Source organism: Xenopus tropicalis, chromosome 7 (genome assembly GCF_000004195.4).
Source record: "Xenopus tropicalis strain Nigerian chromosome 7, UCB_Xtro_10.0, whole genome shotgun sequence".
NCBI lineage: Eukaryota > Metazoa > Chordata > Amphibia > Anura > Pipidae > Xenopus > Xenopus tropicalis.
Genome location: NC_030683.2, coordinates 4,228,370 through 4,248,166, shown reverse-complemented (window position 1 = coordinate 4,248,166; position 19,797 = coordinate 4,228,370). Strand labels below are relative to the sequence as shown.

The 19,797-nt window shown below is 47.9% G+C and overlaps 1 protein-coding gene across 1 annotated transcript; it reads right to left on the bottom strand.

Annotated features, from left to right (window-relative positions):
- Positions 1–3,083: 3,083 nt before the first annotated feature.
- On the bottom strand, positions 3,084–14,018 carry trub1 (TruB pseudouridine (psi) synthase family member 1). The gene is made up of 8 exons (XM_002941057.5): positions 13,533–14,018; positions 9,818–9,910; positions 8,173–8,228; positions 7,925–8,006; positions 6,391–6,463; positions 5,982–6,121; positions 4,901–4,957; positions 3,084–3,663 (listed from the first exon to the last, which is right to left on the bottom strand). Exons 1-8 carry the CDS (start codon positions 13,648–13,650, stop codon positions 3,455–3,457), a joined length of 828 nt encoding a protein of 275 aa, XP_002941103.1. The 5' UTR covers positions 13,651–14,018; the 3' UTR covers positions 3,084–3,454.
- Positions 14,019–19,797: the final 5,779 nt, after the last annotated feature.

The following is a 19,797-nucleotide window of genomic DNA, read 5'->3' as shown; positions in this document are numbered from 1 at the left end:
CCAATCCGCGGTGCTGTGGCTTTAAGGGTGCCGGCCGGGCGCAGCACATAACTCGGCTGTTAGAGCAGTAACGCGGCGGCGGCGGCTCGTTGGCACTTAGGAGATTATGTCAACCAGCAAAATGGTAATAAAACATTAAAAAATTTGTGCAATCAATGCAGTCTGGGCACGATGCCTTCTACAGCGGTAATTATTGGGCTCCCATGCATTAAGGAAGAAAGAGGCTTAAATGGCCTGACAAAGAAATAGATTAGCACTGACCTTTATATCTCATGCCCTCCCCCCCATCTCATACAGACCCCCCCCTACATACACTGCATGATCTGTACAGCATGGAAACAACTAAAACTCCCAGCATCCTCTGCAAAAGGGTTATACAAATAATAGGCATTTGTTTCTTTCTCTGCTGCTGTGATTTCCTGTTGTGTTTTTCTTATACTGCATTTTAGTTAGCTTATTGTGTGCCCAGAACATTCCCTCTCTGTATATTTGTATTTATACATATGGGTAGGGGGTGCCATAGTGTTTCCCTTAGACAGTACAGTATGGGGGTACAGCTTATTGTGTGCCCAGAACATTCCTTCTCTGTATATTTGTATTTATACATATGGGTAGGAGGTGCCATAGTGTTTCCCTTAGACAGTACAGTATGGGGGTACAGCTTATTGTGTGCCCAGAACATTCCTTCTCTGTATATTTGTATTTATACATATGGGTAGGAGGTGCCATAGTGTTTCCCTTAGACAGTACAGTATGGGGGTACAGCTTATTGTGTGCCCAGAACATTCCCTCTCTGTATATTTGTATTATACATATGGGTAGGAGGTGCCATAGTGTTTCCCTTAGACAGTACAGTATGGGGGTACAGCTTATTGTGTGCCCAGAACATTCCTTCTCTGTATATTGTATTTATACATATGGGTAGGGGGTGCCATAGTGTTTCCCTTAGACAGTACAGTATGGGGGTACAGCTTATTGTGTGCCCAGAACATTCCTTCTCTGTATATTTGTATTTATACATATGAGTAGGGGGTGCCATAGTGTTTCCCTTAGACAGTACAGTATGGGGGTACAGCTTATTTGTGTGCCCAGAACATTCCTTCTCTGTATATTTGTATTTATACATATGGGTAGGGGGTGCCATAGTGTTTCCCTTAGACAGTACAGTATGGGGGTACAGCTTATTGTGTGCCCAGAACATTCCTTCTCTGTATATTTGTATTTATACATATGGGTAGGGGGTGCCATAGTGTTTCCCTTAGACAGTACAGTATGGGGGTACAGCTTATTGTGTGCCCAGAACATTCCTTCTCTGTATATTTGTATTTATACATATGGGTAGGGGGTGCCATAGTGTTTCCCTTAGACAGTACAGTATGGGGGTACAGCTTATTGTGTGCCCAGAACATTCCCTCTCTGTATATTTGTATTTATACATATGGGTAGGGGGTGCCATAGTGTTTCCCTTAGACAGTACAGTATGGGGGTACAGCTTATTGTGTGCCCAGAACATTCCTTCTCTGTATATTTGTATTTATACATATGGGTAGGAGGTGCCATAGTGTTTCCCTTAGACAGTACAGTATGGGGGTACAGCTTATTGTGTGCCCAGAACATTCCTTCTCTGTATATTTGTATTTATACATATGGGTAGGGGGTGCCATAGTGTTTCCCTTAGACAGTACAGTATGGGGGTACAGCTTATTGTGTGCCCAGAACATTCCTTCTCTGTATATTTGTATTTATACATATGGGTAGGGGGTGCCATAGTGTTTCCCTTAGACAGTACAGTATGGGGGTACAGCTTATTGTGTGCCCAGAACATTCCTTCTCTGTATATTTGTATTTATACATATGGGTAGGGGGTGCCATAGTGTTTCCCTTAGACAGTACAGTATGGGGGTACAGCTTATTGTGTGCCCAGAACATTCCCTCTCTGTATATTTGTATTTATACATATGGGTAGGGGTGCCATAGTGTTTCCTTAGACAGTACAGTATGGGGGTACAGCTTATTGTGTGCCCAGAACATTCCTTCTCTGTATATTTGTATTTATACATATGGGTAGGGGTGCCATAGTGTTTCCCTTAGACAGTACAGTATGGGGGTACAGCTTATTGTGTGCCCAGAACATTCCTTCTCTGTATATTTGTATTTATACATATGGGTAGGAGGTGCCATAGTGTTTCCCTTAGACAGTACAGTATGGGGGTACAGCTTATTGTGTGCCCAGAACATTTCTTCTCTGTAGATTTGTATTTATACATATGGGTAGGGGGTGCCATAGTGTTTCCCTTAGACAGTACAGTATGGGGGTACAGCTTATTGTGTGCCCAGAACATTCCTTCTCTGTATATTTGTATTTATACATATGGGTAGGGGGTGCCATAGTGTTTCCCTTAGACAGTACAGTATGGGGGTACAGCTTATTGTATGCCCAGAACATTCCTTCTCTGTATATTTGTAAGGCACCAGACAATGGCTGACAGATTTGAAGTTGCAGAGACTGTGCAGCCGAGGTCCCTCTCCAGCTTAAAGTAGAATTAGATGGAACAGGGAGAGGGCAGAGAATAAATCCCAGTTCAGAGAGACCTTGATGGGAAGATAAGTGGTAGGGGCCGCAGGCAGGGACACTGCATGTGGGGACAATGGCTCCTCCCAAGGGAGAGTTTCTACACAACAAAATCCAACAATCAATACCTTGATCTGATTCACAGCATCCTCACCCCCCTAACATTACACTCTCTCCTCTTGTCTTTTTCTGCCTCCGCTCAGTCTAATGCTCAGACTTTGCCTTTATCTCACTGGATCCCTGGCAGAAGCACATACTTTATGGTCAGCGGACGTCAGTTTTAGTTATTGTATTTAGAGAAGAAATGACCAACATGCTCCCACCAATAAGTACCAACCTATAGTATATAGTACTTGTACAAACTGGGCTCTAATGTGCACTGGGCCAACCCCCTGGTTCAGCTAATAGCTGCAGAGCTGTATTCTCTCAACTGCCCCTTTCACTGTACCTGCCAGTAGAACTGCCCCTCTCACAGTACCCAGCCCTCTGTGTATATTAAAATGACACCTCCTTTTTACTTTTTTTTTTAATTAAAAATAAATGAATCAAAGAAATGTAGTCAGTCGTGGCCTCCGACTACCGTCAGGTCGAACCAGCTCTCGACTCCGTTAAATAGTGGCACTTGTGGCTCCCAAGTGGCACGGAAATTAGCCCAGAGTGGGTAATCTGCACGTTCTGCTGGAGGGATTGTAGCCCCCACGGCTACTCCACTGGGCTGTGAAACACAAGAAAAGGGTCCCTCGAGAATCCCGTGGCCCTGTTAGAGCGCAGGGCTCGTTCCCGATGTCCGGACGCAGCAAATGGATTCTCAGAAGCCGCTCCCTCTGCGAGCAGGAAAATTACTTGCCCTTTCAATGCTTTCAAGGCTGTTTAAACTCACATTCATTCCCCAGATCCGACTGTATTATCTGCATTTTCCTTCTTTAACCGCTTGTTGCCCGGCTCTGCTGGAAGGAGGGGACCGTATTCCTGCAGTGCCTGCGCTATCCGACTGATGTTCCAGTCTTCTTCTTTCAGGGTGTGATCCTCCAGGGTAAAGGGACCCTGCTTGGTACGGACAAGTTCCTTCACACTCGCACAGCTCTTCAGTGCTACAAATAATAATAAAGTCAAAATACAGGATTTTCAAATGTTAAAAATGTTCTTAATGCTTCAAGCTTATTGGTACTTGCCTCGTATGTATACAAAAATTATTCCCTTAAAGAGATGGAAATGAAACAATTTAGCAGAAGCCAGTTGATTAACCTGGAGCATTGACTTATGCTACATTGTTTCAAGAGTCAGAACCAGCAGTGCAGAGAAGGGAAAGGGACAGACACAGACACAGTGACAGTTACACAACTATAAACCCAGTGAGAATGAGGAATGAATGGATATTGGGGAGTTGTATCAGGAGTCAGAACCAGCAGTGCAGGGAAGGGAAAGGGACAGACACAGTGACAGTTACACATAACTATAAACCCAGTGAGAATGAGGAATGAATGGGTATTGGGGAGTTGTATCAGGAGTCAGAACCAGCAGTGCAGGGAAGGGAAAGGGACAGACACAGTGACAGTTACACATAACTATAAACCCAGTGAGAATGAGGAATGAATGGGTATTGGGGAGTTGTATCAGGAGTCAGAACCAGCAGTGCAGGGAAGGGAAAGGGACAGACACAGTGACAGTTACACATAACTATAAACCCAGTGAGAATGAGGAATGAATGGATATTGGGGAGTTGTATCAGGAGTCAGAACCAGCAGTGCAGAGAAGGGAAAGGGACAGACACAGTGACAGTTACACATAACTATAAACCCAGTGAGAATGAGGAATGAATGGATACTGGGGGGCCCGAGAGGCACAGGAGTTGGCAGTGAGACAGAAAGCTGCAGGACACGTGGGGCAGTTGGCGCAAGGGGAGGCAGAACCACAAGCCGTGCCAGGAGCGCAGGGCAGCGTTGCCTCTAAGCAGAGCTCAGCAGGTTGACTCAGGCACTGAGCAGCTGTCAGGATGGCCGCACAACAGGAAGCCAAGACAATTTGCACCCTGGGGAGAGTCGGCAGCAGCGCGTGACAGACAGGAGCAGACAATCTCCATACAAATTGGGGAGCAGCAGCAGCAATCATAAAGAAGTTGAATCAAAGCCTTCTCATGTCAACATAATGTCTGGTTGCTAGGAAAAGTAATATGGCAACAAGCAGCAAGACTGACTGTGAATATGTAATGTTTTGTGAATCCTGATCCATAAACTGCATTGAAACAATGCCCTCTGCTGGCTGGTTAGTATGTGCCTGGGCATTAACAGGTACCATATTCCATACTTGCTCAGTGTGACGTGCACTTACCTTTTCCCAAATCATTGACCAGGCTTCTTACATAAAACCCACCTCCGCACTCAACATCTGAAAGAGAAGAGCACAGAGCTAGTAGCCAGGGGCACACACTGGCCAGAACCAATATCAACCAAAAGGAAATGAGCAAAGGGTCCCAGATCTCCCTAGGAAACAATTATAGAGCTATGGTACAGGGGGGGTTTACGTGGGGCAAATGTCACTTGGGGCCAAGAGCTTACCTCTATTTGCACATAAAGGAACTGAATGACTGGGCTGTAATAATGATCAGAGCGGACTATAGAAGGGATTACAGGGAATATAATCCACATTATGAGTTATGTGATTTAACTCTAACACTAGGTTAGTTAAGTCTGGCGGGGGGTTTTTATCTTGACCCCAATAGTGAAGACTCTGCACTGTAGGATTATTTTGGTGGGATCACAGGGGTACATACAGCCCACTAATTACCAGTAATAGCCTTTATCTTGGGGTGTCCTTATGTGCAACCCTAAATCGATCAGTTTGGGGAAGCAGCAGGTTTCTATGTAGCTTGGGATTTCCACATGCAATGAATAAAAGTACCCCAGACCCGCGTGGTATTTGTTACTCCCCCCACCTCTGTATGTGGGATTGTGAGTCAGTAATGAATCCTGCCAGATGCCATGTTAATCCTCACTTTGGGATTGGAGGATTCTGCTCCTTTCTGTGGGGGCTAAACCAAGTGATGGAGGATACGTTTGCCCCCAAAGCATTGGCTACAGGACAACAAGCTACAAAGTGGCTGGAGAAGGAAATAGCAGCAGTTGTTGTTGGGGATGGAGCTGCTACTAATCCCAGGTAACATACCCCAGACCCAATAACACCAGTAATCTCTTCTTAGTTCTGCTCCACTGGTTCCAGTCATATCTCATTAGTACTCTGTACCACAGAGACACTTCATTGAAGAGAATCCTACTGCTATAGCACCCTGCTCCACCTTGGCCCAGCTCCATCACATCCATGTCCCAATATGACTCCACTCCAGCAGGACCCAGTACCACCCTCCAGAATAAACCCCCCAATCTCTGTATCTCACATGAACACATTTACACACCAAGAGTAAAAACTGGGGGCTGGAAGTCTCTCAGAGACAGCTGATAGACAGTCACAGGCCTGGCCGGCTTTGCCTCCACCTCGGCGCCGTCTCGCAGCAGGCAGGAAAGTCTTTTTCCGTCCCTTTTCAGTGCTGAGAAGCTGGAAGAGAAATCACTGAGGTGAGCTGGGTGGGTGAGCGTCCACTTTTAGCCTTGCTTTCAGGGGATTCTGGGAAATGTAGTTCTACAACAGCAGAGGTAGCTTGCCCTCTCTAGTTTAACATCTATAAAGAGGAGCCAATAATAAAGTCCCAATGGTGTTTTGAAAAGGACCCAATTATTATGGATCCAAATTGATGCACAAAAACCCTTTAACCCAGTGAAATTTGCCCTAATCCCTGAGTATAAAGAACAGTTGAAACGACTTACAGAGGGGGGACCTGCATGATGTTTCCTGTAAATAACTTCAGCGCCCCCTCCAAGTCTTCCTTAGTGATGTGGTCTGATGGGGAAATAAAATACATTAGAATCCCCCAGACAGACAGCACCCATGGGAGTCCGGATATATCGCTGGCAGTACAGATGTACCAAACAAACTTTTGGGGGTTGGAGCTCCCCCTGCTGGTAGCTGAGTGCCCATGCAGGCAGCGGGTGTCCAAGCCATTTCCATAGTGCAGCTTATCTCTATGTATGTATGTATATCTTTATGAGATGTATATCTCTGAGCCACTATGAGAGCTGTACATACATCAGGAGTGCCCGGCGCATGTTGGACCCTGCCAGCAGATAACGGAATTCTCACCTTTCCCTTGATTTGAAGTCTGGAAGGTTTAGCAGACAGTGTTTCTATTAGATGTGGCTGCAGGCAGAGGCACAGAATTCTGCATTGTAATACCAATGCCTGTGTATACCAGAAGGGGTTTATTAGTTCAGGTACAGTTATACATTCCATACTAAAGATGACCACAAATGGCCTTTAGCCCAGTCAATCATATCCAACAACACTGTATAATTACTGGAATATGTAGGAGGCTCCCTGCCAAGTGATATGGAAACCCAAAGGTATGGTGAGAATGAAGCAAAGTTATTCTGCAAAATCATTTATTGTCGATGACCCACATATGTGGGTATATACAGGGTCAGTCATATCTTCATGTATACGCTTCCCTGCCTCTGGGTGGGTACAATCTGAGCATGCTCAAAAGCAGCAGCAGGGAACTCACTGAGTATGTGCAAGGTCACTGACACCTAAGAGCGAGCTAAACAGTAACAGAAAATTACAGTTAAAGGAGACAAATTTGGGAGCACTGATCTGTTTTGTTACAGAACCTCTGAGCTGGTTCACTTAGCTTCAAACTCTATTACAGTTTAAATGCAACATATGCTAAGAGCAATATGGCACAGCAGGGCTAAGAAAGGAAAAACTATAGAAAGTGCTGTGGTACAGTGGGGCTAGGAGGGAGCGCGGCGGCACAGTGGGGCTAGGAGGGAGCGCGGCGGCACAGTGGGGCTAGGAGGGAGCGCAGCGGCACAGTGGGGCTAGGAGGGAGCGCGGCGGCACAGTGGGGCTAGGAGGGAGCGCGGCGGCACAGTGGGGCTAGGAGGGAGCGCGGCGGCACAGTGGGGCTAGGAGGGAGCGCGGCGGCACAGTGGGGCTAGGAGGGAGCGCGGCGGCACAGTGGGGCTAGGAGGGAGCGCGGCGGCACAGTGGGGCTAGGAGGGAGCGCGGCGGCACAGTGGGGCTAGGAGGGAGCGCGGCGGCACAGTGGGGCTAGGAGGGAGCGCGGCGGCACAGTGGGGCTAGGAGGGAGCGCGGCGCACAGTGGGGCTAGGAGGGAGCGCTGCGGCACAGTGGGGTTAGGAGGGAGCGCTGTGGGGAAAGGACAAGCTGTAGAGAGGGCTGAGAGTAGACATGACTGGTTAGAGGGATGGGACACAGTAAAGGACAAGCCACAAGTTTTACCATAAGGTTTTTCTTCTGTTACTGTGCCTGATGCATCCAGCGTGTCTGTGGCCTTCCCCAGCTCACCCACCGTTGTGTATTTCTGCAACAAGCAACACAGATACGATAAGTGCCACCAGCTTATTGTACATACAGTCTGCATATCTACATGTACACACGTGTGTGGGAGCTGCTATACTGCCTGCACCCCAAATTACATACAGCGCTTACAGCAGTTCTGAATATGCACTGTATCAATCACTGCTTACCTTGGACCCTGCAAGCATTGTGCTCAGCATCTTGGTGCCATCCCCGATGCCAATTACTGAAATGAAAATCAGTGAGAGAGAGAGTAATCAGCGGCAGAACCTCAAGTACAGGAAGGATTGATGTTACCCAGGGCTGGCAAATGATTAACTGCACAGAAGCGACTTAATGAGAGGAAGGATGAGCTGAATTAGAGCAGGACGTGCGAATAAACGAAGAGGAGGATGTGCAGATCGATAGCTCCATAAAGCTCAGGGGGCTAAACCTTGGCTGGGAACCTCACAGAAGCACCGGGCCAGACACAAAGGATCCATAACTACCTGTGGGTCCATTTAGACTTTACCAACACACAGAGGTGATGTACGAATTCCCAACCACAGCAGCAACAAGTTGTAATGGGTATTTAACTATTCTAGCAACCTGAAATTCTATATACAGGAATTTATGTCCCCCCTACTGTAATCTATAAGGATATTAGAAGTCATAGAGGGGTTCTGTGCCCATATAAAGGCACAAGGCTGCAGGCTGAGTTATAGGATAATGTACCCCCTACTGTAAATGATAAGGATATTAGCAGTCACTGAGGGGTTCTGTGCCCATATAAAGGCACAAGGCTGCAGGCTGAGTTATACGGGGAACTCTGAGTATCACTCATGTATTATAAGGGATAATGTACCCCCTACTGTAAATGATAAGGATATTAGCAGTCACTGAGGGGTTCTGTGCCCCCCATATAAAGGCACAAGGCTGCAGGCTGAGTTATACAGGGAACTCTGAGTATCACTCATGTATTATAAGGGATAATGTACCCCCTACTGTAAATGATAAGGATATTAGCAGTCACTGAGGGGTTCTGTGCCCCCCATATAAAGGCACAAGGCTGCAGGCTGAGTTATACAGGGAACTCTGAGTATCACTCATGTATTATAAGGGGTAATATACCCCCTACTGTAAATGATAAGGATATAAGCAGTCACTGAGGGGTTCTGTAACCATAGATACAGCTGCTGGCCAATTGCTTTAATACAAGTCATGGAACTCTGTTAGATATGTCAAACTTGTGTGTTATAAAAGTGCAATAACTGATGACATCACAAAGCACCGTTTATGACAGTGATCCCCAACCAGTGACTCGGGGGCAACATGTTGCTCACCAACCCCTTGGATGTTGCTCCCAGTGGCCTCAAAGTAGATGCTTATTTTTGAATTTCTGGTTAGGAGGCAAGTTTTGGTTGCTTAAAAACCAGGTATTATGCCAAACAGAGCCTTCTGTAGGCTGACAGTCCACATAGGGGCAATTAAATAGCCAATTAAAGCTCTCATTTCTACCCCTAGGAATCTTTTCCCATGCTTGTGTTGCTCCCCAACACTTTTTCCATTTAAATGTGGCTCATGGGTATAAAAGGTTGGGGATCCCTGGTTTATAAGGATATATTTTACAGTATCCAATAGTTATATATCTGTCTGTGCATTCTGTAAACCTGATACCAAGACCGGGGGTATCAGTGGAAGACAGGAGCACAAGGAAGACAATGACCTGTGCATGAAGTCTGTATTGGGGCAACTACTAACCCCCATCACTGTACGTGGAATCCCAGGTTCAGGAGGCTGTTTGGCATTTGTTATACAGTCACGAGACATATTTACCAAGCACCCCTGAGGCGGAACTATCCAGGGTCCCCCCGTGGCCAATCTTCAGGGTCTGTTTCCTTTTCTTCACATATTCCTTCAGCCCGGCTTCTGTGGAAATAGAAAGGAACAGCGACTGATTCATCATATTCCTGTAATACAAACCCATCAATGGGGCCCATCCCTACTGGGTGTGTCATTACCAGTTACTGAGCCCTATGGCTTAATCTATTCAGCCCCCTCCACCCCCTGCCCATATAGTTACTGTGCCATGATGGGGCAGGGGGGTAATATGCCCAGTTAGTGTGGGTGCCAGTCTGTGCAAGGGCAGGTGGGTAATAACCCCAGTTAGTGTGGGTGCCGGTCTGTGCAAGGGCAGGTGGGTAATAACCCCAGTTAGTGTGGGTGCCGGTCTGTGCAAGGGCAGGGGGGTAATAACCCCAGTTAGTGTGGGTGCCGGTTTGTGCAAGGGCAGGGGGGTAATAACCCCAGTGACAGTGTGACCATTCTGTAGCCCGGAGGGGTGGGTGTATGGGTAGGTAAGTACCACAGTGAGGGGGGGAGGGGTGGGTGTGTGGGTAGGTAAGTGCCACAGTGAGGTGAGGGGGGGGTAAGTGCCACACTGAGAGGGGGAGGGGTGTGTGTGTGGGTAGGTAAGTGCCACAGTGAGGGGAGGGGTGTGTGTGTAGGTAAGTACCACATTGAGGGTGTGTGTGTGGGTAGGTAAGTACCACATTGAGGGTGTGTGGGGGTAGGTAAGTACCACATTGAGGGTGTGTGTGTGTGGGTAGGTAAGTACCACATTGAGGGTGTGTGTGTGGGTAGGTAAGTACCACATTGAGGGTGTGTGTGTGTGGGTAGGTAAGTACCACATTGAGGGTGTGTGTGTGTGGGTAGGTAAGTACCACAGTGAGGGTGTGTGTGTGTGGGTAGGTAAGTACCACAGTGAGGGTGTGTGTGTGTGGGTAGGTAAGTACCACAGTGAGGGTGTGTGTGTGTGGGTAGGGAAGTACCACATTGAGGGGGGGGGATGTGTGTGGGTAGGTAAGTACCACATTGAGTGGGTGTGTGTGGGTAGGTAAGTACCACAGTGAGGGTGTGTGTGTGTGTGGGTAGGTAAGTACCACAGTGAGGGGTGTGTGTGTGTGGGGGTAGGTAAGTACCACAGTGAAGGGTGTGTGTGTGTGGGTAGGTAAGTACCACAGTGAGGGGTGTGTGTGTGGGTAGGTAAGTACCACATTGAGGGTGTGTGTGTGTGTGTGGGGGGGGGTAGGTAAGTACCACAGTGAGGGGTGTGTGTGTGTGGGGGTAGGTAAGTACCACATTGAGGGGTGTGTGTGTGTGTGGGTAGGTAAGTACCACAGTGAGGGGGGGTGTGGGTAGGTAAGTACCACATTGAGGGTGTGTGTGTGTGTGTGGGGGGGGGGTAGGTAAGTACCACAGTGAGGGGTGTGTGTGTGTGGGGGTAGGTAAGTACCACATTGAGGGGTGTGTGTGTGTGTGGGGGTAGGTAAGTACCACAGTGAGGGGTGTGTGTGTGTGTGTGTGTGTGTGGGGGGGGGTAGGTAAGTACCACAGTGAGGGGTGTGTGTGTGGGTAGGTAAGTACCACAGTGAGGGTGTGTGTGTGGGTAGGTAAGTACTACATTGAGGGTGTGTGTGTGGGTAGGTAAGTACCACAGTGAGGGGGTGTGTGTGTGGGTAGGTAAGTACCACAGTGAGGGGGTGTGTGTGTGGGTAGGTAAGTACCACAGTGAGGGTGTGTGTGTGTGGGTAGGTAAGTACCACATTGAGGGTGTGTGTGTGTGGGTAGGTAAGTACCACATTGAGGGTGTGTGTGGGTAGGTAAGTACCACAGTGAGGGTGTGTGTGTGTGGGTAGGTAAGTACCACAGTGAGGGGGGTGTGGGTAGGTAAGTACCACAGTGAGGGGTGTGTGTGTGGGTAGGTAAGTACCACAGTGAGGGGTGTGTGGGGGTAGGTAAGTACCACAATGAGGGGGAAGGGGTGTGTGTGGGTAGGTAAGTACCACAGTGAGGGGGTGTGTGTGGGTGGGTAGGTAAGTACCACATTGAGGGGGTGTGTGTGTGGGTAGGTAAGTACCACATTGAGGGTGTGTGTGTGTGGGTATGTAAGTACCACAGTGAGGGGGTGGTAGGTAAGTACCACAGTGAGGGGTGTGTGTGTGGGGTAGGTAAGTACCACAGTGGGGGGGGGGTGTGTGTGGGTGGGTAAGTACCACAGTGAGGGTTGTGTGTGTGGGTAGGTAAGTACCACAGTGAGGGGTGTGTGTGTGTGTGTGGGTAAGTACCACAGTGAGGGGTGTGTGTGTGTGTGGGTATGTAAGTACCACAGTGAGGGGTGTGTGTGTGGGTATGTAAGTACCACAGTGAGGGGTGTGTGTGTGTGGGGGGGGGTATGTAAGTACCACAGTGAGGGGGGTGGGTAGGTAAGTACCACAGTGAGGGAGGGGTGTGTGGGTGGGTAGGTAAGTACCACAGTGGGGGGGGGGTGTGTGGGTAGGTAACTACCACAGTGGGGGGGGTGTGGGTGGGTAAGTACCACAGTGGGGGGGTGTGTGGGTGGGTAGGTAAGTACCACAGTGGGGGGGGGTGTGTGGGTAGGTAAGTACCACAGTGGGGGGTGTGGGTGGGTAGGTAAGTACCACAGTGGGGGTGTGTGTGGGTAGGTAAGTACCACAGTGGGGGTGGGTGGGTAAGTACCACAGTGGGGGGGGGGTAGGTAAGTACCACAGTGGGGGGGTGGGTGGGGAGGTAAGTACCACAGTGGGGGGGGGGTGTGTGGGTAGGTAAGTACCACAGTGGGGGGGGGTAGGTAAGTACCACAGTGGGGGGGGGGGGGGGTAGGTAAGTACCACAGTGGGGGGTGTGTGGGTAGGTAAGTACCACAGTGGGGGGGGGGTGTGGGTGGGTAGGTAAGTACCACAGTGGGGGGGTGTGGGTAGGTAAGTACCACAGTGGGGGTGTGTGGGTAGGTAAGTACCACAGTGGGGGTGTGTGGGTAGGTAAGTACCACAGTGGGGGGGTAGGTAAGTACCACAGTGGGGGGGGGGGGGGTAAGTACCACAGTGGGGGTGGGTGGGTAGGTAAGTACCACAGTGGGGGTGGGTAGGTAAGTACCACAGTGGGGGTGGGTGGGTAGGTAAGTACCACAGTGGGGGGGTGTGTGGGTAGGTAAGTACCACAGTGTGGGGGGTGTGGGTAGGTAAGTACCACAGTGTGGGGGGGGGGGTGTGGGTAGGTAAGTACCACAGTGGGGGTGGGTGGGTAGGTAAGTACCACAGTGGGGGGGGGGGTGTGGGTAGGTAAGTACCACAGTGGGGGGGGGGGGGTAGGTAAGTACCACAGTGGGAGTGGGTAGGTAAGTACCACAGTGTGGGGGGGGGGGGTAGGTAAGTACCACAGTGTGGGGGGGGGGTGTGGGTAGGTAAGTACCACAGTGGGGGGGGGGGGGGGTGTGGGTAAGTACCACAGTGGGGGGGTGTGTGTGTGTGTGGGTAGGTAAGTACCACAGTGGGGGGTGGGTAGGTAAGTACCACAGTGGGGGTGGGGGGTAGGTAAGTACCACAGTGGGGGTGGGTGGGTAGGTAAGTACCACAGTGGGGGGTGGGTAGGTAAGTACCACAGTGGGGGGGTGGGTAGGTAAGTACCACAGTGGGGGTGGGTGGGTAGGTAAGTACCACAGTGGGGGGGGGGGGGGGTGCAAAGCTCTAACCTTTCAGTAAGGAGCCCTTTAGTTGCGCCACTACTTGCGCTGAGGTGGGGCCCTTGGGCTTATACACCGGGAACAGCCCGCTCAGCGCTAACAGTCTGACAGCCGAATCCCCCGCCATGCGCTCCCGTAACGTCTGCGCCTTCCCCTGCGATTGCGCCTCCTGGCACCGCCCTAATGCCCCTAATGCCCCGCGTACAAATCCTTATAGAAATAACTAATCCAGGTTCCGGGGCACTATATCTCCTACATGTGCCTTCCCTCCCTCACTCCGGCACCTCCAGCAGCAGCTCACTTCCTCTTCCTGTCCTGGGGATTCCTGCTACCATGTGATCACCTACAGCCAATCACACGGTTCCTTCTCCTACCAGGCCAGTCACAACAGAGCAGGGAGGGGGGAGATTGGGTTTTTGGCAAGCAAAGCAGGTGCGGGAGTGTGGGAGGGAAGAGACGCTGCTGCAAACTAAACACTAATGCACTAAACTACTGCCGCCCATACAAACAAGCTCTCTGGGGAGTTGGATATTGTCATACAGCCCTGGCACTTCAGTAACCTCTGTGTAGTGATCTACCTTTATAACGAGTCTCTTGTGCCCACCAACAAAATGGCTTCTGTGCCTATGAATTGTGGTTACAGATTATGTTGCAGATCTACGGTTTCTGCGCCGATGTTCACAAAAGCGGACAGAGGGGCGGCTATTTGGTGGGACTGGAAATCCAAGGCAGCTGGGTCTCAATTCAGACAGTGTAGCATGTGTCTGCATCTAACGAGAACTTGGCATTGACCTTCAATAAAATGGCGGACACCACCTCAATAGGAGACACTTTTGGGGCTATAACCCACCCACCTGTGTATTTCTGTAAAACAAGGGTTCACTGTCAGTAATACAGTGCCCTCCATAATGTTAGGGATACATTTTTCACAGATTTTCCCCTCAGCTCCTAAAATTTGAAAGCAAACAATTCAGACATAATTCAAGTGCACGTTTCAGAATTTTAAACTTATTTGCATCCATTTCAGTTTCACTGTGAGAAATCACAACACTTTTTATACATAGTCCCCCTTGTTTCAGGGCACCATAATATTTTCCCAAGCCATAACCCCCCTACCACCATATTTAACAGATGAGCTGAAATATGCTTTGGACCTAGGGCCTTCCTTTCCCATCACTCTGATACATACTCTGGGCCAGAACACCTTTTCCCAGGATTCTGCAGGCTCTTTTAAGTACCTTTTGACAAACTGTAATGTGGCTATTGTTGTGGCTAGTAACTAGCGCTTTGCATCTGGCAGAGTAGCCTCTGTATTTCTGTTCATGAAGATGGATAGTAGCCTCTGACACAGCTGCCTCCCAAGTGTTTCTGATCTGTTAGAAAGGCGTTTGGGGATGTTTCTTTCTTTCTGATTCTTCTGTTATCAGCAATGGAAGTCTTCCTCGGCCTTTGCCATTACAGAGCTCACCAGTGCATTCTTCATGATATTCCAGGAATTTGATATTGGTAATCCTGAAGTTTGGCCGATGTCTCTAATGGTTTTATTCTTGTTTTTCAGCCTCATAATTGCTTCCTTGGCTTCTGCTGGTGCAGCTTTTCTCCTCATGTTGAACAATGGCAACTACAGACCCCAAATAGTATAAGCAGCCTGGGTATTTAATCCCAGCACTAATGCAGCCAAGCAACACACCTGCGTAACCATAAACACCTGTGAAGCCAATTGTCCCAAACATTATGGTGCCATGAAATGAGGGAGACTGTGTATATAAAGTGTTGGAATTTCTACATGGTGAAACTAAAATGTATACAAGTAACTTTGAATTAAAGACTGGAGTGTGCATTAATTACATCTGAATTGTTTGTTTTAAAATTTTACACTGAGGAGCAAAGGGTAAATCAAAGAACACGGAATCCACTTTGGATGAAAACTGTCCCACTAATGAATAACTGTTATTTTCCCACTGAAACCTTAAGAGACTAAAGGGCTCCTACACTGGTGCAACTGTCGGTGCTTCTGCCCCTTAAGCTGAGTGACTCATGGGAGTGAAAATGGGAGTTGGCAGCTCTGTTGTCAGGCTGTGCCTGATTTGTAATGGAGGGCCTACTCTCTGTTTGTTAAATACAAACAGTACCGAATGGTATACAGTGGTGTGAAAAACTATTTGCCCCCTTCCTGATTTCTTATTCCTTCCTTATTCTTTTACATGTTTGTCACACAAAATGTTTCTGCTCATCAAAATCCGTTAACTATTAGTCAAAGATAACATAATTGAACACAAAATGCAGTTTTTAAATGAAGGTTTACATTATTAAGGGAGAAAAAAAACTCCAAATCTACATGGCCCTGTGTGAAAAAGTGATTGCCCCCCTTGTTAATAAATAACTTAACTGTGGTTTATCACACCTGAGTTCAATTTCTGTAGTCACCCCCAGGCCTGATTACTGCCACGCCTGTTTCAATCAAGAAATCACTTAAATAGGAGCTACCTGACACAGAGAAGTAGCCCAAAAGCACCTCAAAAGCTACACATCATGCCAAGATCCAAAGAAATTCAGGAACAAATGAGAACAAAAGTAATTGAGATCTATCAGTCTGGTAAAGGTTATAAAGCCATTTCTAAAGCTTTGGGACTCCAGCGAACCACAGTGAGAGCCATTATCCACAAATGGCAAAAACATGGAACAGTGGTGAACCTTCCCAGGAGTGGCCGGCCGACCAAAATTACCCCAAGAGCGCAGAGACAACTCATCCGAGAGGCCACAAAAGACCCCAGGACAACATCTAAAGAACTGCAGGCCTCACTTGCCTCAATTAAGGTCAGTGTTCACGACTCCACCATAAGAAAGAGACTGGGCAAAAACGGCCTGCATGGCAGATTTCCAAAGCGCAAACCACTTTTAAGCAAAAAGAACATTATGGCTCGTCTCAATTTTGCTAAAAAACATCTCAATGATTGCCAAGACTTTTGGGAAAATACCTTGTGGACCGACGAGACAAAAGTTGAACTTTTTGGAAGGTGCGTGTCCCGTTACATCTGGCGTAAAAGTAACACAGCATTTCAGAAAAAGAACATCATACCAACAGTAAAATATGGTGGTGGTAGTGTGATGGTCTGGGGTTGTTTTGCTGCTTCAGGACCTGGAAGGCTTGCTGTGATAGATGGAACCATGAATTCTACTGTCTACCAAAAAATCCTGAAGGAGAATGTCCGGCCATCTGTTCGTCAACTCAAGCTGAAGCGATCTTGGGTGCTGCAGCAGGACAATGACCCAAAACACACCAGCAAATCCACCTCTGAATGGCTGAAGAAAAACAAAATGAAGACTTTGGAGTGGCCTAGTCAAAGTCCTGACCTGAATCCTATTGAGATGTTGTGGCATGACCTTAAAAAGGCGGTTCATGCTAGAAAACCCTCAAATAAAGCTGAATTACAACAATTCTGATGAGTGGGCCAAAATTCCTCCAGAGCGCTGTAAAAGACTCGTTGCAAGTTATCGCAAACGCTTGATTGCAGTTATTGCTGCTAAGGGTGGCCCAACCAGTTATTAGGTTCAGGGGGCAATTACTTTTTCACACAGGGCCATGTAGGTTTGGATTTTTTTTCTCCCTAAATAATAAAAACCCTCATTTAAAAACTGCATTTTGTGTTTACTTGTGTTATCTTTGACTAATAGTTAAATGTGTTTGATGATCAGAAACATTTTGTGTGACAAACATGCAAAAGAATAAGAAATCAGGAAGGGGGCAAATAGTTTTTCACACCACTGTATATGGTTATGGTGGGAATAAGAAATGGCTGATTGGGGCCGGGGGCCCACTGGGAGAGGTTACTGTGGCAGAACAGTATGACCCCAGCTCTAAGTGATATATTCGTTGGAGAAATCTGCTTTCTATTGGAGAATCTCCCATAAAAGCTTAGCTTTCCGCAGGCTTTGGCTGGCAGGAACTTCCTAAACTTCTTTTTTTGCAAAACAGCAGCAGATTTCTGCTCAGAGGCCGACAGTGGCCGAGCTGTAAGTGCCCGGGGCCCCCTTGCCCAGCTGACAGGTGCTAATAACAGGGAGCCAATGAGGTGACTGCTGAGCACTGACCCAGACTGTAGGTAACGGGCACCAAACAGAATGCCCTGCAGGTAGAAATGATTCAGCCTGTGCAGCCATGTTTGTAACCCCTGCAGCAAGGGGCAGTGCCAATGCACAGGTACATGGTGTAATTGCTTCTCTGTCATAACGCCACCTTGTGGCCGACACAAGGAATTTTCAGAAGTGCCAAACTGTTCCCTTGCCCTGCGGGCACTCCCATCTTCCCAATTACTGGCACATTATCTTTTGAAATATATCTAAAGGTTTTTTTTTCCCCATTAACTTTATCCTCGGGCCGATGCCCAGTAGCTTCTCTTATTGCAAGGAAGGGGTCATGAAACTTATCATGGCATTTAGGCTACTTGGTGTGCCAGTCACCTAGGTTCTGGTGCAGTAGCCAGCTGGGAATATTGCCCTCTATGCTCTTGGTTTCTTGCTGCGCAGCCCTGTATATAATGCTCCCAGTGCCAATAATTTCTTCCATTGCCATTTGTGCCAAGCTTTATGGAAACATAACCCTGATCCCTCATTATATGGCACATTTACTGGTTTGCAATTACTTTGCCTGTTACTTCTGTGTGAGACGTCGGCAGTGGTTCTGGTCTGTTTCATATTTGCACTGATCCTGAACCTTATCTGGACCAGATGGGCAGTGTTTCCCAGAAGGTCCTGTCTTGTGTTTGGGTTTCTAAATGGAATGTTGTCAGTGAGTTTGCGTTGTTGCTGGTGGTGCTGGTTCCTGTCCCCAGTGCAATGTCAGGGGATTGGGTCAAGGAACCAAACAACTGCCCCTTGGATTGTAAAGGTGATTTCTAGGATTGTTCTTCTAAATGGAAGACTAATGTCATTCCTGTCGTACCCTATATGGGCTTATTCTGGCTCAGAACAAATCCCAAGTTCTCAACTAGGGCCAAGTGGGCTCTGCAGCAGATTCTCAATATGTTTCCTCTTCTGAAATTAAATGGAAATGTAAAACAATTTGCTTTTTTTATGCCTAAAACAACAGCAGGTTTCCCTTTGTTCTGTGGAGCTGAGGTTAAACCAGGAAAGCCTGCAGGCCCCCGTGGCCCAATTGTACCGGAGCAGTGATGGTTCCCGTGGGCGAGGCCTGGATGAAAAGAATGCTAAGAATGTCTGCTCTGTGGGACACAACGTTACATTCCCAGACAAGCAAAACCTGAACTAATTAAGGCCCCTGGCTAACGAGCTTGCACAGTAGCACCTAAATCTCTTGCTGCAATACAGCTCCCAGAACCCTCAGTGGCCCACTGGCCAATCAGTTTGCTTATAGACTCAATTGGCTCTTTGATTGAGCTAATTATTGGCCCAAGTATTGTTTTGTCAGAAAACAGCAGCTGACAGATATCTGTGCCGGTGAGTATTTTCCAGCTTTAGACTCTTTATTACAGGGAGGAAGCCAACTAGAAACACTTTTGGGAATTAAAGACGGCCCCACAGATACTGAGCCAGCAGTTTTCAGGGTATTCTGGGAATTGTAGTTCAGCAAGAGCTGCACGTTCAGTGCCATTAAACTTTTGATTTGCGCTATGCACTGGGAATGTTCCTGATGGAAATAACATTGTTTAAATCAACCTGTCAGCATTTGGCTCTCTAACTCCCAGAAGCCCCGGGGATGCCAACCAGGGTCACAACTTGTGCCACAAACCTTGTCCCCCATAATTTGCTGGTCTCCCCATCACCAATGCACTGTGCTGAGCCAGGTTTAGGTGGCATGGATTTTGCCATAAGGCCACTGTAGGGGCATGGGTGTGCAGCAGCCAATCAAGTTCCATAATGGCAAATTAAAACAGAGGAGCAATTCCATTCATGCGCTGACACTCCCACCGACACAGAGACCCTTTGGAACATTTATCAGTTATTATACAGTGAGCTTTAAGGCAATATAAGGTCAGTAGCTGAATGAGCACAGAGCTCACCAACGGATAATAAAATATATTCTGTAATAATTACAATAAAATACATTTTCTCACAAGGCTAGAGACCCACAATAGGGATTTCAGACCTGCAGCCATCTCGTCCACTACAGTTGCCAGCAGTTTGCTTCAGTAAGGATGCTGGGAAATGTAGTACAAAACAGCTGCATGTAGGACTGCCCGCCTCTGTGTTACTGCCCGGAGACAGAGAGCTTACGGCCCCAACGCTCAGCTACAGACAGATACATAATATCCAC

Bases quoted from the DNA above. Each gene is read 5' to 3' on its own strand.
- trub1 (XM_002941057.5), bottom strand. From the start codon at position 13,650: ATGGCGGGGGATTCGGCTGTCAGACTGTTAGCGCTGAGCGGGCTGTTC. The intron at 8,229-9,817 runs GTAAATATGTCT...TTTTCATTTCAG, and splicing joins TTCCGCCTCAGGGGTGCTTG to TAATTGGCATCGGGGATGGC. The intron at 3,664-4,900 runs GTAAGTGCACGT...TATTATTTGTAG, and splicing joins GGTCAATGATTTGGGAAAAG to CACTGAAGAGCTGTGCGAGT.